This window comes from Nicotiana sylvestris, chromosome 4 (assembly GCF_000393655.2).
Source record: "Nicotiana sylvestris chromosome 4, ASM39365v2, whole genome shotgun sequence".
NCBI lineage: Eukaryota > Viridiplantae > Streptophyta > Magnoliopsida > Solanales > Solanaceae > Nicotiana > Nicotiana sylvestris.
In genome coordinates, this window is record NC_091060.1 from 26,851,839 (window position 1) to 26,867,873 (window position 16,035).

At 41.4% G+C, this 16,035-nt stretch overlaps 2 protein-coding genes across 2 annotated transcripts; one reads left to right on the forward strand and one right to left on the reverse strand.

Moving 5' to 3' along the window:
* Positions 1 to 6,602: 6,602 nt before the first annotated feature.
* Positions 6,603 to 9,174, reverse strand: LOC138889359 (uncharacterized). The gene is made up of 4 exons (XM_070172655.1): positions 9,028 to 9,174; positions 7,965 to 8,331; positions 7,199 to 7,428; positions 6,603 to 6,959 (listed from the first exon to the last, which is right to left on the reverse strand). The coding sequence occupies exons 1-4, from the start codon at positions 9,172 to 9,174 to the stop codon at positions 6,603 to 6,605; spliced, it is 1,101 nt and encodes a 366-aa protein (XP_070028756.1).
* A 1,813-nt stretch (positions 9,175 to 10,987) lies between these two features.
* On the forward strand, positions 10,988 to 15,434 carry LOC104212362 (zinc finger CCCH domain-containing protein 17-like). Its single transcript, XM_009761588.2, has 3 exons — positions 10,988 to 11,374; positions 12,940 to 13,050; positions 13,226 to 15,434. The coding sequence occupies exons 1-3, from the start codon at positions 11,228 to 11,230 to the stop codon at positions 15,125 to 15,127; spliced, it is 2,160 nt and encodes a 719-aa protein (XP_009759890.1). The 5' UTR covers positions 10,988 to 11,227; the 3' UTR covers positions 15,128 to 15,434.
* Positions 15,435 to 16,035: the final 601 nt, after the last annotated feature.

Genomic DNA, 16,035 nt, shown 5'->3' on the forward strand with positions numbered 1-16,035 from the left:
GTGTCACGGTTCTGAATGGAATAGATGGACCTACCATTGGTTGCGGACAATTGGTCCGTTCAGGCATTTACTTAGGGGCTCAACCCCCGAAGTTAGGTTGCATCTCAACAACTGAAGCAAAATTTGGTAGAATATCCAGCGGTTACCTGGGTTGATGTCCATGACGGGTATCAGTCAAAGATTAGAGTCAAGGACGACCAATTGGGGACCCCCTCGGGGTCGGTTTATCCAGGTAAAGTGAACGACAAGTCTAAAAGAGTAGTGGATCAAGAGTCGAAGTCGGCCCGAGACTGATGCCAACCTTACAACTCAGATAGAAGGTGAAACGGACGTAGTCACCATTTGACAGGAACGTCAGAAAATCGAGGGTTGGTGAATAGAAATGGGCTCGACAGATCATCTAGAGCCAGGGATGCCCCGAAGCTATTAGAGTATAACTTCAACGTAGATGCAACAAGCATAATGTCAGCCATCGGTCGCATCAAGGAGACCAAATAGCCGAGGCCGCTTCAGTCCAATCCAGTACAAAGGGATCACAATTTAATATGCAAGTATCACGGTACTCACGGGCATAGAACCGAGGATTATTGATAGTTAAGGGAAGAAGTGGCTCGTTTGTTCAATAATGGGAATCTTCGAGAATTCCTAAGTGAGTGGGCCAAAAACTATTTCAAGAATAGGGATGCCAACAAGCAGGTCGAGCAGTAAGAACCCCAACATGTGATTAATATGATTATCGGAGGAGTGGATGTTCCCCAGGGCCCATGATAAAACGCACCAAAGTCTCCATCACAAGAGAAAAGCGAACTCGAGATTATGTTCCGGAAGGATCCACCTCATTTAGTAATGAGGATGCTGAGGGCATCATTCAACCTCACAATGATGCAATGGTAATATATGTACTTATTAATAAATCTCAAGTTAAGCACGCATTAATTGATCCAAGTAGCTCGGCCAACATCATCTGATGAAGAGTCGTGGAGCAACTGAAGTTGTTGGACCAGATCATGCAATAGTCCGGGTGTTGAACGGATTCAATATAGCATGCGAGACAACAAAGGGAGAAATCAACCTACCAGTCAACATGGTCGAAACCACTCAACAAGCAAAGTTCTATGTTATCGAGGGGGGGGGGCATGAGTTACAACGCCTTGTTTGGAATACCGTGGGCTCATAGCATAAGGGTAGTACCTCGACCTTGTACCAAGTGTTGAAATTTCCAATCCCAGGTGGAGTCAAAATGGTTCACGGGGAACAACCGACCGTAAAGGAGATGTTTGCCATCGAGGAAGTGATCCCAGTACCTACGATCACGACATCAAAGAACAAGGGACCAATCGAAGAGAAAGACACCAAAAAGCAATCACGGGCCTCGACCTCGACCGGGCCAGAAAAACGAGAGGAACATCCAACAAATGAGGAAGACGACTTTAGGGTCCCAAGATCCTTCGTGACACTTAATGACATCGATGCAACCAAGTAAACAATCGAGGAACCGGAACAAGTCATTATATTCGAGCATCTACCAGATAGAAAGGTATACTTGGGCACGGGGCTAACCCCCAAGCTCAGGAAAAAATTCATTAGTTTTCTTAAAACTAATGTCGATTATTTTTCCTGGTCCTACTTATATATGACATGAATTCCACCAAATATAACAACTCACAAATTGAGTTTGGACCCAAGCTTCCATCCGGTTAAACAGAAGAGGAGGCCACAGTCCGAGGTTAAACACATATTCATCAAGGACGAGGTATCTAAACTCTTAAAAACAGGTTCCTTTCGGGAAGTCAAATTCCCTTACTGGTTAGCTAACGTAGTGGTCGTACCTAAAAAGGGAAATAAATGTAGAATATTCGTAGATTATAAGGATTTGAATAAGGCATGCCGAAATGATCGATGCAACGACAAGGCATGAGATGCTGAGCTTCCTTGATGCATGTTCTGGGTACAACCACAAATGGATGAATCCGGAGGACCAAGTGAAAACTTCTTTTATAACTAGGTTCGACATTTATTGTTATAATGTGATGCCCTTTTGGGTTAAAAAATGTCGGTGCCACATACCAACTCCTTGTTAACCGAATGTTCCAGGAACAAGTAGAGAAATCAATGGAGGTTTATATTGATGACATGTTAGTTAAGTGCCTACGAGCAAAGGACCATTTGAGACATTTGCAAGAAAACTTCGACATACAAAGGAAATACAATATGCAGTTGAACCCAGAGAAGTGTGCCTTTGCAGTCAGTTTGGGTAAGTTCCTCGGCTTCATGGTATCTAACCGGGGAATAAATATCAACCTAGATAAGATAAAGGCCATAGAAGATATCACCATGGTTAACGACGTTAAGGCAATCCAAAGACTGATCGAGCGGATAGCAGCATTGAGCCGATTCATTTCCAAGTCGTCAGATAAAAGCCACCAATGTTTCTCGTTGCTAAAGAAAAAGAGCGGCTTCGCCTAGACCTTGAAGTGCAAAAAACTTTGGAGGAACTCAAACAATACTTGAGTATTCAAACACGGACAATGCAACTGGGACAATGAAGAAAACAACAAGAATTGTTCAACCAACAAGCCTCTTTTAGTATAGAATGTACAACAAGAATCACAACTGAGGTATCGCCTCATATTCACATTTCACAATTTCAATCATAAATTTTTCTTATATCACCGCGTGAGCCTTGCATTTATTTTTGAAAATATTTTGCCGAAATAGCTACACGTATTTTAGCCCAAATCACACTTAGCTAGTAGGGTTGTTGAGGATGTGTATCCTACATCGGGTCAAATTTGCTTATACAACATAAGGTGTTATATGGGTGTGTCATCCGGAAGAGTTATAGTTATCTGGGGTAAGACCTCACAATTGAGATCTGATCATTTCAACAGGTTCCTATGGTAACTCTAGACTTAGACGTATGTTCATATTTGGATTCGGAGGTTCTTAGAAGGTTTTAGTTCTATTTGTCGAAAGTTGGCAATTTGAAGGTTTGACGAGTTCAAAGATTTGATCAGGAGTTGACTTTCGTGTTATCGGGGTCCGATTGGTGTTCCGTGACTTTAGTTAGATTCATTTGGTGAATTGGTACTTATGTGCAAAGTTTAGTTGTGATCCGTAATGAGCAGCTATTTCTTTACTTGGTAATGTTCGAGATAGTCGTAACTGGTGTCTTAGTTCGGGAAGAAGAAGGTATGAAGTTTCCTATATATTATGTTAGTAGAACTCTAGGTGATGATTAGACGAGGTATCCACAACTAGAGAAATTGGCGCTTGCTTTACTAGGTGCATTTAGGAAACTAAAACCTTATTTCTAATATCATCTTATATGTGTTGTGACCTCGTACCCATTAAGGAATGTTATGCATAAACCTAAACTCTCAGGCCAACTAGCAAAGTGGGCTGTAGAGATTAGCGGGTATGATATTGAATACAAATCCCAGATAACTATAAAGTCCCATATATTGTCAGACTTCATGGTCGATTTCACACCGGCCATGATCCCCGAGGTCGATAAAGAATTACTACTCGCCTCAAGGACTAGCTCGGGGGTTTGGACCCTATTCACAGACGGTTCCTCCAACGCAAAAGTTCCGAGTTGGGTATCGTACTAAAAAACCCCATCGGTAACATAATAAGGCAATCAATTAGAACTATGAAATTGTCTAACAACAAAGTTGAGTGTGAGACTATGATTACAGGTCTAGAATTGGCTATAAGCTTGGGGGCTGATGTTATCGAGGCTAAGTGCGACTCTCTCCTTGTTGTTAACTAAGTTAATGGAACATTCAAAGTCAAAGAAGACCGGATGCGGAGGTACTTAGATCAACTGCAAGTAGTGTTACATCGATTCAAAGAATGGACGCTATAACACGTGCCTCGAGATCAGAATAGTGAAACGTGCATTGGCTAATTTAGGATTGTTAGTAGACTTCGAAGGGTTCAACTATGGAACGGTGGTGCAATTTATGAGCTCGATAATAGAGGCTAGTCAACTCAACAAGTTTGACTTGGAACTGGCCGAACAAATACGTGTACTACCTTCAGAAGGGGGAACTACTATCGGATCCTAAAAAATTAAGGGCCCTTCAAACTAAAGGCGCCAGGTTTTGCTTAGTTTATGGCCAACAGTACCGAAGATCATTTTTCAGACCATTAGCAAGATGTATGGGGCCCGATGAGATCGATTACGTGATGAGGGAAGTCCACAAGAGGACTTGCAGAAACCATTCATGAGCAGAATCGTTGGTATGAAAATTGATCAGGGCCGGGTATTATTGGAATGAAATGGAGAAGAATGCAAACTATTTCATTCAAAAGTGTGACGAATGTCAGAGGCATGCCCCGATGATCCATCAGTCAGGGAAGCTGCTCCACCCGGTCCTTTCCCCTTGATCGTTCATGAAGTGGGAATGGATATAGTAGGTCCCTTACCATAGGGACCCAATAAGGCTTAGTATATTTTGCTTATGACTGATTACTTCTCCAAGTGGGTTAAAGCACATGCATTTGAGAAAGTTAGATAGAAGGAGGTTATCAACTTCATTTGGGATCACATAATCTGCCAGTTCGGGATACCAACCGAAATTACATGTGATAATGGGAGACAATTCATCGGTAACAAGGTCAATAAGTACTTCGAAGATCACAAAATCAAAATAATTTTATCGACCCCTTATCATTCGAGAGAGAATGGTCAAGCGAAGTTGACAAACAAGATCATATTGCAGAACCTGAAGAAAATATTGACCGATTCAAAATGAAGGTGGAAGGAAATTCCACCTGAGGTCCTGTGGGCGTATCGAACAACCTTGAGGTCGAGTACTAGTGAAATACTATTTTTCTCTAGTCTACAGGGGAAGAGGTTTTGATTCCAGTAGAAATATGGGAACCGAGCTTGAGGTTCCAATATGCTACAGAAGCATCAAACGATGAGGCCATGGCCACAAATTTAGATTTAGTGGATGAACGGTGAGAAGCCTCCATGGTCCGGTTAACAGCTCAAAAGCAGCGGATGGGAAGATACTGCAACCGAAGGGCAAACCTTCGACTTGGTATTGAGAAAGTCACACAACATACCAAGAACCCAAATGACGGGAAACTAGGCCCGAATTGGGAAGGACCATACAGAGTCACCAGTATAACTGGAAAAGGCTCATACCATCTTGAGTCCAAAAGTGGCATACAACTACAAACAACTGGAATGTAGTGCACTTAAAGCGGTACTACTGCTAAGGTATGAATATCCAATTTTCTTTGAGGTTTATTATCCTTCAAACTAACTCGTACCGGTATTCAATCAAAGTTAATTCCAAGAATCATAGAATTAGGTCTGAAAGCACGTATTTCACTCTTTTTCCTTTCGACCGATTTTTTTCCCGAAGTGGGTTTTATAGAAAGGTTTTTAATGAGGCAACATGAAGCGTGTTACTTTAGTCTTGAAGACCAGTGAAGGACTGGGGACTGGAGACTGCCCACATCGGACTAACAGTACTCGAGCCCTCGAATTTCGGCCTCAAGTACTAGGGGAGTATCGCACCCCGAATCAAGATTCGGAGATCTGAGTTCGAAAATTTCGAAGACAATTTTATTCAACATTTAAAGCCAAGGCTTGAATAATAGGATTTATTGTAAGGTCAAATGATCAAATGAATTGTGCCTCAATAGTTCGTTCTTGCCACATCGGATAGTTTTTGTATCTTCGACTATTTACACTATATTCAAAGTAATAAATTAAGAAATTCACCTTCTATACTTCATCGTTTCACACTTACACAAATAATGTTACCATTATGTCACTTAGAATAAATATTGGGTTCAAAACCTTCTAAGCCCATGAGCCATCATTAACCGGGGTTACAAAACCCCAAAGACAGTAAAAGTCCACGAGATTGTGCCTAATCATTTAAAGACCAATAAGCCTACGGGTCACCCCGAACGAGGGAGTGCTGTCTAATAATAAGACCAGGCAAATCGGGTTACAAAATCCTGAGGGCACCAAGCCTACTAGGTAGGGCCTAAATACAAAAGGCTGTGACCTAAGGTCCAAAGACATTGGAGCTTCGACCTCAACGTATGAACGATTCGGAGACGTCCGAATTCGTAAATATTAAAAGTAAGGTCCTTATACATTTTAGGTCTACAAAGACTATGTCCGATTTGATCGAATTAATCGGTTTTGAATTTTAGCCAAGGCAAAGATCACCTTCAACAAAGGCTAGCTGTCTTCGAATGAATCATTCCCATACCCAAAATTAAGACTTCGTTTCATTTTGGTCAGATCCTCTGAAGTCAAAGCAACTCAGAACCGTTATTTAACCCATACTTTATCCGGGCTTTGGAAGTCAAACAATTTGAGCGACGAAAAATTTTATGCTAAGGCAATGATAATATATTAGTCATACTGAATCTGAGACATAAGTTATATATTATAAGTCCTAAGCAAAAAGCAAATGTGGAAAAATTGAAGGACACAATGTATAACCAAAGGGTAATTTCATATATTTATCAAAAAGATTTATAGAGGCACGAGAAACGACCCCAAAATACAAAATGTACGAGTATAGAGAAACAAAAACAACATAAACTAAGGCATTCCCTACCTAATCTTCACCAGAGCCCAGCTCGTTATCTGACCCCTTGGGCTTGTACTTCACTTTGTACTCGGCTTCTAACCTCTTGTCCTCTTCAATCTTGGCCGCTACATCGATCCTTCTGGCTTGGATCTCCTTGAAAGCCTCCGTTCGAGATATCCACCTTACATACTCGGTCTTCGTTATAATCTTGGCTTCAACTATCTCGATGTCAGCCTTATACTGAGCCGACATATCTTGGGCGCCCGAGATCTTTCTCGAAGCCACTTCCAATTTGGATTTCAACACAGTATACTCTTGACCAAGAGTATCGCGCTTTTCCACGGTCAAGGCGAGTTGTGCTTGGAGCTCCTCGTTTAGCCAAGACTATTTTTCATCCTTGTCTTTCATCACTCGGAGTTGATACTTGGTCGACTCCAAGTCTTTGGTGTCATCCCGCTCTGATACTAGGAGATCCATTTTGCCTCTTAGCTCATCAGCCGTAGCCTTGACCCCATTCATCTCGGACCTGAGCTGGTCGATCAGAGTTATCTTTCTTGGACCTCGGAGGTTGCGGCATTAGCATTGGCCTTTAGCCTCTCATTATCAATATCGAGTACTCTTACCTTATCAACTACAAGATCATAGTCCTGTTTTTCTTTTGAGGCCTCTTTTTGGGCCTTCTCTAGTTCAGCCTGAAGGGTAGAGAGGTCGGTCGTGTCCCTAAGGACTTCGTCCTTTTGCTCACATAAAACTTTGTACATCTTTGTTTGCCGAACTTGTTCCTTGAGCTCGAACTCGAGATGACTACCCTCCATACTGGATTGGTGGAAGCTCTCATGGTGAACACTGAGGCCTGAGATACAGAGAAAGAAGACTGTTAAAGATAGTCAGAGAAGCGCGAACTCGTTAAGACAAAAAGAAAAGAAGACATACTCGATTCAGTGCCTGCTGAGCCTCATTAAAAAGGCTTGGCCCTCCCACCTAGTTCATCTTCATTTGGTACTCATCAGTTCCTAGGGAAGGGAGATAACTGGCCAATCCGACTGGCCCAGACAATATGCTAGTATCCGCCGACAACGAGAACATGACCGTCCACTTTCGCTCGGGATCCGCACTCGGGGCGGGAAACTGTTTCTCAAGCTTTGAGCTCGGATTCGGCCCACTTGATTCTGGTTGCACAACCTTTTTCGGGATTTCTAGGTGGCCAAACCCAGAGTAGTCTTCCAACATGCCTACATCCACATCCTCAAAAAATGAGTTAATTGCATCATATATGGCCCGGGATGACTCAGCCGGTTTCTCTTCAGTGGCCCGACCCTCATTTAAAGTGGCATCCATTTGAGGCAGTGACTCATGGATGTGGATAATAGTATCGCCTTCAGAAATGACCCTTCTCAGACTGGAAGGGCTTCTTCCGAAGCAACAACCGCATATTCTTCTTCTGGCCCTGAGTTAATGAGGATTTGGCCTTATGAGCACCCTCCTCAAGGGCCACTAACTCTTGATTGGCATCTTCTGAGTCATTCGGCTCTTGGTTGATGTTTTCCATGTATTCATCATCCTCAGAAAAATCCTTGAGTTGATGAAGAGCTTCAGAGCCCGGAACACGGGCATCCAAAGTCTTTTTGGTTCTCTTCTTTACCCTGAGCACAATTCTTCTTCTTTTCTTGACCTCGGTAGAAGTGTCTGAGGAGTCGGGGGATATTTTTTTCTTCTTCATTTTCTCCTCCTTCTCTGCAGCAACTTCGGCGACGAACTATAGAGAGGTAGAGGGTTTGGAAGATAAGGTCGATACTACGGTATCCGGGACTTCCCGAAGCTTGGTGGTCTTTGGCAAGTGTGTGAAAGAAGGAATGAGTTGTGTCAATGACGAAATAAGGAGTGACAAGGAAGAGATCTACCAGAAAAGAGCACTCACCATGGGAATGAGCCTCCCACTTGCCTTTGGAGAGCTTACGCCACTCACGCTTGGAGTAGTTCAGATGTTTGCATATACCCTCGATCCACTTCATCATATGTGGGGCCGCATTGGGGACTCAATGGACATCCGCACATCGAATAAGATATGTCATGAGTGGGAAAAGTAAATACAAGAAAAAACTCTAACAGCTTAAGAGGAAGTAAACTTGCGATTCGAGTTCCACTTCTCAGGGAACGACATGAATTCAGGAGGAATGAGGTCCTTGGTCTTTATCCGAACGAACCTCCCCTGCCAACCTCGGTCCCTGTCTTCGTCTATGCATGAGAAGGGAGCCTTCTTTGCCCGACATGTAAGTTTGATTAACCCCACTCAAAAGATTCGGGGGCTATACACTCGAAGCAAGTGATCAACTGTGAACTGTGGCTCCTTCATATTCTTCGCAAAGTGGCGGAGAAGAGTCACGATCCTCCAAATGGATGGGTAAACTTACCCGAGGCAAATGTTATATCTCTTGCAAAACTTGAGGACTACCGTATCAACGGGACCAAAAGTGAAAGGATATGTGTAAACACTTAAGTATCCTTCCACGTGTATTGTGATGTCCTCATCAGCATTGGAAATGACTACGCCCTTGTCTTCCCATTTGCAGTTCTCTCGGACAGCCTTGAGTGTCTCCATGGTAATGGAGAAAACATACCTCTACGCTTCTTCTCCCCGATCCCCTTGTGCAGAGGCTTTCTCGACTTTGAAGTCGTTATCTATGGAGCAAACGCTGGGAATAGAATCTGTAAGAGGAGATCCCTGGGCTGCTACCGGAGGCACTGCCTCGGTGCCGGTGGCCAAGGAAGAGGTTATTGGTGTGGTGTTTTGAGGTATCGATTTTGAAGTCTTCACCATCCCTATCTGAGAATATGGAGATCTGGGGATCTAATACGACGATTTGAAGATTTGATATGAAGATTTGAAGATTTGATATGAAGATTTGAAGATAAGGTATGAAGGTTCGAAGATGAACTATGGAGATATGAAGGTATGAAGAACAAGTTGTGGAGGTTTGAAGGATCGACAAATTGATGAAGATGAAAAGCTCGAAGGTAAATTAAGGAAATTTTAAGTTAGAAATTTAAAAAGTGAAAGTGAGAAACCGAAACTTTTATAGGGAAAGAGTAATGATTGCGAAGCATTCTGAATCTGGTAACTACCGAGGGTGTTCAACCGACGACTGTTGTGTATCCAAAGTCAGAGCGACGTGACTGATGGGACGTTTCGGTTCGTCAGCTTGCACATGATTTATGAGAGAAGGAACCGGTGTCAATTAGTCACTTCTCATCGCTCCTATAATCTACTTTTTGAGAAGTGAGGGGACTATTTGTATACAGGTTAAATCGAGGATAGAGTTATCCCCAATTTCCCGCTGTGAAACGAGGAACAACGTTACTTGTTTCTGGCACGGTTGAGATCGAAGTTACCTAAAGATCGGAATCAAGAACAGACGAATAATATGACAGGTCTCGAGCACGACCGAACCCTGAGGGAATCAAGGTCGAGTGAGATGAAGAATCAAGGGTAAAGGAAAGGCGGTTAAATGAGACAAACAAGGAGCCAAAATATCCACCATCAGCTGGATATTGCGGCACAAATCACACTCGGTATTGGCTTCGGATCTTATTTTCGTGGGAAAGAAAGAAAGAAAAGAATTTTATTTTATTTAGACTTATACTAAGGTTAAATCTCCTCTACTATATAAAGAGGAGGACCCCTTCATTTTTCTGGCTCACTTTTTTCATGCTTACCAAGGCAATAGAATTTACTTTAGCTCTCAACAATCGTTTTAAGTGTTATTCAGTTAGTTACCCATTTATTCGGATTCGAGCTCTATTTCGAGGGCTCAATCAAGATCAACCGTCGGCATTTAAGCTAAACACAAGGCTTAATTACTGCATCATTATGATTTGATCGTTTTATCTTATTTCAATTTAACTATTTAATGTTCTCTGATAATTTATGTTAGATTAAATTATATATTCTTTAAACCGCGTACAAATTTAATTGTTATTCATTTTAACGGATAAACAAAAGTAATTTTTGTTGAATGGTTTAACATAAAATATATAACAAATGACAAAATTAATGGGCCTAAACTCCACTAGAATAAAGTAAACATGCATGGACAGATACATACATGAAGTTTCGTAAAAATGTAAGTTTAAAAAGAATTGTCTCATGTTCAAAGTTAAGCAGAGGCAAGAATTCCAAATATAATATCTTTCATCTGTCCAAACTTTGTTAAAATTTTGGTGGACAACGTTAATGATATCTGTGCTGTGCTGATAAGAGATAGCAGCTGTGTGAAACTAATCGAGATGTCAATAAGTTGGCTGGAACACCATAATTATCAAAAGAAAAAAGAAAAAAAGAAAAAGAAAAAGAAAAAGAAAAGAAATTGGAAACTCCACAACTTAAAAGCTTCTTTCACCAGAGCCTCATCTTTCTCTTTCTCTCTCTCTCCCTTATTTTCTCAACGGCTTCCTCCTCACCCCCGCACCCCTCCCCGCCCCCACCTCCCTTCCCTATGGGGTTGCAAAGCTGCTACACCTGAATCAATTATGGTTCAGATGTGCTCATAATTGTATGCATATACATACAAAAATTACATATATACCTTTCTTAGGAAACCCTAGATCCACCCCCTAAAGCTTCGTGTAGGATCTCTTATTAGGGTTTTAGAAACATGGTGGGTCCTACACCGCCGCAGCAGCTACAAATTCAGACGCCTTCTACGGCCGCGGCGCCAGCCACATTATCAGCTGAAGATGAAGCTCTTAAACGAAACACTGATTGTGTCTACTTCCTCGCTTCTCCTCTTACCTGCAAAAAAGTACCTCGCTTTTCCTTTTCTTTTTAATTCGATTAATACAGCTTACTTTAGGTCGGTGTTAGTCTTTTTAAATTAGATTTGTATGTTAGTGTAGGGATTAGTGTGAGATTTAGAGAATTTGTAGGCAGATGCGGAGTGAGGATTTGAAGTTTATGGGTTCTGATTTCCCGCATAACTCATAGCTCGTTTTAGTTACTGAGTTTGCAGTAAAAATATACATACATATTTAACGGATTTCCTAATACTAGATCTAAACAAAAGCTACTTGGTAACCTGTACATAATACACTACCTCCGCCCCTATTTGTGGGTTTCGGTACATGCAGTGGAATTAATATATAGGATTCATATAGCTGATTCGAATTAGTTTGGGATTGAGACGTGGTAGTAGTAGTAGCTGATATGATTTGATTAGATCGTTTTATGGACCTGAACTAGTTGAAGTATGTGTTCGATCAACAAGACTTGTTTTTTGGTGTTTTTAATCCAAGGTGATTGCTTTATTTTTTTAAAACTTGAGCTACTTACTGTTTTTAGAAGAGGGGGATCCAGGAATTGAACTTTATGGGTTCTGGATTCTAGGACAATGACCACAAGTGCTAGCATTATTGGGTCCTAAACTTGATTTTTGTACATATTCAGTGGATCTCCTAACATATATAGAGTGCCTACATCCGCCACTGGTTTTTAGTTATGGGTAAACCCTAGCATTCCGGAAGCTGTGGTTTCGGCTGTCGTTTGAACTTTGGACTACCGATGCCTGATTTTGAATTTCGTGTTCCTTTTTTGTTTCTTGTGCTATCAGATTGAAGAAAGTATCTTTTTTTTTTGGTCAGGAAATGTAAAGAATTTTGAATGAGCTGTGTGTCCTCCAGATTTTCCGTAGTGAGAAGCCATTGCTCTATGTAGAAGGTTTTAACTTATATATCTAGAAGTCTTCAATTTAAAGCACTGTTGTCTTTTGGTGTCCTTGTGTATTTGGATCTATCTTAGGGCATGATCGACGCTCTTGGGAACGGTTAGGTTTTTGCTATTTGCCGTTTTGATACATATGCTCAAGCAGCTTGTTGGTTTTTCTGTTAATTAGAAGTGCGTATCAAAGATTTTTTTTTTTTGTTTATCTATATGATGGTTTTGAAATACTGGGCTGAGAGTCAATCTTGGAGCAAGTTTAAAATTAGAGACTTGGATGCCAAAATTAAGTGAACATGTAATTATTATCAATCACATTTGTCTTTATTATCTACGATAGAATATTGGTTTAACATCTTAACTGTCATTTGATTTGGTCGGATTTTGTAAGACAAAGTTAATCAATGCAACACGTGTGGTAACTGAACTTATTTCTCATTAATTTATCTTTTTATAACAAGTGAGTAAATGACAATTGTTGCACAAAAGCAGTTGGCATCGTACTTTTCCGTATCAATTTTCTGTATGGGTGAGTGAATACAGACTTTATTGGCTTCTCCATGATTTATAATGTTCTAGGTGATTCAATCTGTGTCTTTGCTCTGTACGCATCTACATCAATTTTTCCTGACGCCTTAATTATTTTGTCAACAGGGAAGCGAGTGTGAGTACCGCCATAGTGACGTAGCTCGGCTTAATCCTCGAGATTGCTGGTACTGGTTGAATGGAAGCTGCTTAAACCCAAAGTGCGGGTTCCGGCATCCTGTGAGTCATTTCTTCTCTAACATACTCCGCAATCTTATCATCTATGTGCTATAATAAGTACCCAGGTTTCCTTGTTGTGGTGATATAAAATTAACAGTTTATACTTTTAATAGTGAACACAGCGTGCTGTGTAAGCTAATTTTTGACATGATAGTTAACAATCTTCTTCTTACAGCCGCTTGATGGATTTTTGGGAGCTCAAGTTCAAACTCCTACGGGATCTTCTGTACCTCCAGTGGCATCTGTTGCACCTACACCAAATGTTCCATATGGTTCTGGTAAGCAAGGTGTACCCTGCATATTCTTCCAGCAAGGCTTCTGTTTAAAAGGTGATAGGTGTCCGTTCTTCCATGCACCGATCTCTGTACCTAACAAAGCCCCACCACATCCTGTATCTACTGCATCTACTGAGAAAAACCCTTTTAAGAAGGCATTTGGTAGGCTTGAAAAGTGTGTGCAAGGAAAGACATTTTCTCAAGCAAATACTTGGAAGTCTGGTGAATTACCTCTACAAGCACAACCAATTGGGAAACTGGGAACTCATTTGTCCAAGAATGACTCTGCCTTTAACGAGAACGTGCTGCCACCAAATTCTGTCATTGATGTTGTGCATCACAGGCACAAACCAAAAGGTGTGCCTCCTACAAATGGAAATCCTGTTGGTAGGTCCAACAGAGTGCAGCAGTCTGTCAGGTTTGATGATCACAGCAGCATTCAGAACAAGGGTGATGATATTTCAAGGGAGCTTTCGCCTGGTTTTGATGTTCTTGTGGATGATGAGCTAAGAGGTAATGATTTCTATCACGGTGAAGATCAGTATGGCAGAGATGCGGGAAGGAATGAATACGATATTGGCCGCTCTGCCGATTACACTTCAGTAGCAGATAATGACCAAGATGCATACCATGATGTGTACGAGCGTGACTCTCACGACAGGCTTGCGGGTCGCTCTGGTAGGGTGCAGCATAGAGCTTCTTCTGAGATAATACAAGGGGAATCAGCTCATCTTGAGAGGAGACGCTATGGTAGAGCGTACAGCCCCGAAGAAGTTCGAGAGTCAGATCTGAGACATCGTTTATCAAAGCATAAGAGAGTTAATGGGTTGAGGTCAGTCATTAGTCATGACTATGCAAGTGAAAAGCATGTTGATGATCGAGGCTACCAGGGTTCCAGGAGGGATCGACAGCATTTACCCTCACATGATAGTTCTGTTGCTAGTCGTCTTCGAGGAAGAATAAAGTTACCAAGTAGATCATCCTCTCCAACTAATGGGGCGGACATGGGGTTAGATAGGGAAACAGATAGGGCTAGGAACCGTGGCAGGTTATCTTTAGAAAGGCCCCAGCTTTTCTCTCAACAGGGAAGGCTTCGTGATAGAATAAAGGGAAGAGTGCAGGAGGATCTCAGTAATGCTGGAAGAAATAACAGTGGTCCACGCCTTAGAAAAGATATAAGTGAGAATAATTCTGATTTTTCTGGTCCACGAAGGCTTGCAGAACTTAAAGGTAGGAAAACTGCTGAGACCAGTGAACAAAATGTCGACGAGCAACAGGCCCTAGGGAAGCGTAAGTTCCAAAAGCATGATAGCTATCAGCAAAGTGGAGGTGATCTATCATTTGAAGGACCAATGCCTCTGCAAGAGATCCTGAAGAGAAAAAGAAGAAGTGAAACGGGCATGCCATCTGATAAGAGTGAAGACTATCAACATGAAAGAAAAGACCACTCATTGGTAACTTCCTCAATCTCCAGGAGCAGGTCTGACCTTGGGCAAAAGGAAGAATCTGATCCTCCATCAGGTGAGAAAAATGGGCCTCAAGAGACGATATCTGCTGGTCATCAATCTCCTCTACACGATGGTGCAAATGAACTTGAAGCTGAAGAAGGGATGATTGTGGAAGAAGAAGATGATCAAGACCCCGAAGGTCATGATCAGAGAGATTATGATTATGAGCAGGTTGATGGTGAAGACTACAATTTAGATGAAGGTGAGAATGCTGACGCTGGTGAGGAATACCTAGATGAAGATGACGATGATGGAGATGACTTTGCAAAGAAGATGGGTGTTGTTTTCTCGTAGATGATGGGATATATCATTTGCTCTAAGTTGTTGCTATGGCTGTAAGCATTTGTGAGCTACTTAGGTTGGCTCAGAATGAGCAAATTCAACTGCTCTACTGATTTTATTTTTAGAAGTAGAGAGAACACTCTTTTTCTTGCCCTTTGCGCTATCAGAAATTTTTACTTTGTATTTATACTCAGACTGGATAGAAAATTTTCCATCAGTTAGTGGCACTTGGCAGCTCTATAGTTTTGCCAAAGAGGGTGTTGACTGTAACATTAGAGGATTAATAAGAAACATGTTTGCTATATCTTTTCTCTTGAAATTGGTTCAGCTGAACTTAGTTGTAATTTTTTCTTTTTTCCTATACATATTCGGTAGTGACATTGTTACTTGTATCAATTTGCTCATTCCGAGTTAAAGTTTATGTTGGGAACTGCGCGGCAAGAATAGTATGGTGTGAAGAAAGAAGAGGGGCAATTCTCGTAAGGTGAAATAGAACATGGAGTCCTACTAGTTTAGGATCAAGTCCTTTTTGATATAGAAAAAGCACAAATGAGTTTTTAGGTTCTGATTTCCTGTTCAATAGACTATACCCCGGTGATATGCAGCATAGCCCTTGCATTCCTTTTTGTTTTGGTTTAGTTATCTGGTATTTGAAGTAGCCCACTAACTGGTTAATTCGGTTTTTTAAAGCTCGAACCTGAGATTTTTGGTTAAGTGATGAAATGTCAACTATCTCATTACGTTCATGGTGATGATTCCTTGCACTTCTCCAGCTTTGATTTGGTGGTACATGAAAATGGAAATTTCACTTGTATTGATGTTCTATTGTTCTATTTTTTATTTTGTTTTAGTTTTTATTTGGTGTCTGATACTAATATTGGGGCCTTAATAAATCCGGATTTGCGCCGGAAGCCTCACTG

Bases quoted from the DNA above. Each gene is read 5' to 3' on its own strand.
- LOC138889359 (XM_070172655.1), bottom strand. From the start codon at position 9,174: ATGGAGACACTCAAGGCTGTCCGAGAGAACTGCAAATGGGAAGACAAG. The intron at 7,429-7,964 runs GTCATTTCTGAA...TCTGTATCTCAG, and splicing joins GCCCTTCCAGTCTGAGAAGG to GCCTCAGTGTTCACCATGAG. The intron at 6,960-7,198 runs GTAAGAGTACTC...GATGAAAAATAG, and splicing joins ATGATCTTGTAGTTGATAAG to TCTTGGCTAAACGAGGAGCT.
- LOC104212362 (XM_009761588.2), top strand. From the start codon at position 11,228: ATGGTGGGTCCTACACCGCCGCAGCAGCTACAAATTCAGACGCCTTCT. The intron at 11,375-12,939 runs GTACCTCGCTTT...TTTTGTCAACAG, and splicing joins CTCCTCTTACCTGCAAAAAA to GGAAGCGAGTGTGAGTACCG. The intron at 13,051-13,225 runs GTGAGTCATTTC...TTCTTCTTACAG, and splicing joins AGTGCGGGTTCCGGCATCCT to CCGCTTGATGGATTTTTGGG.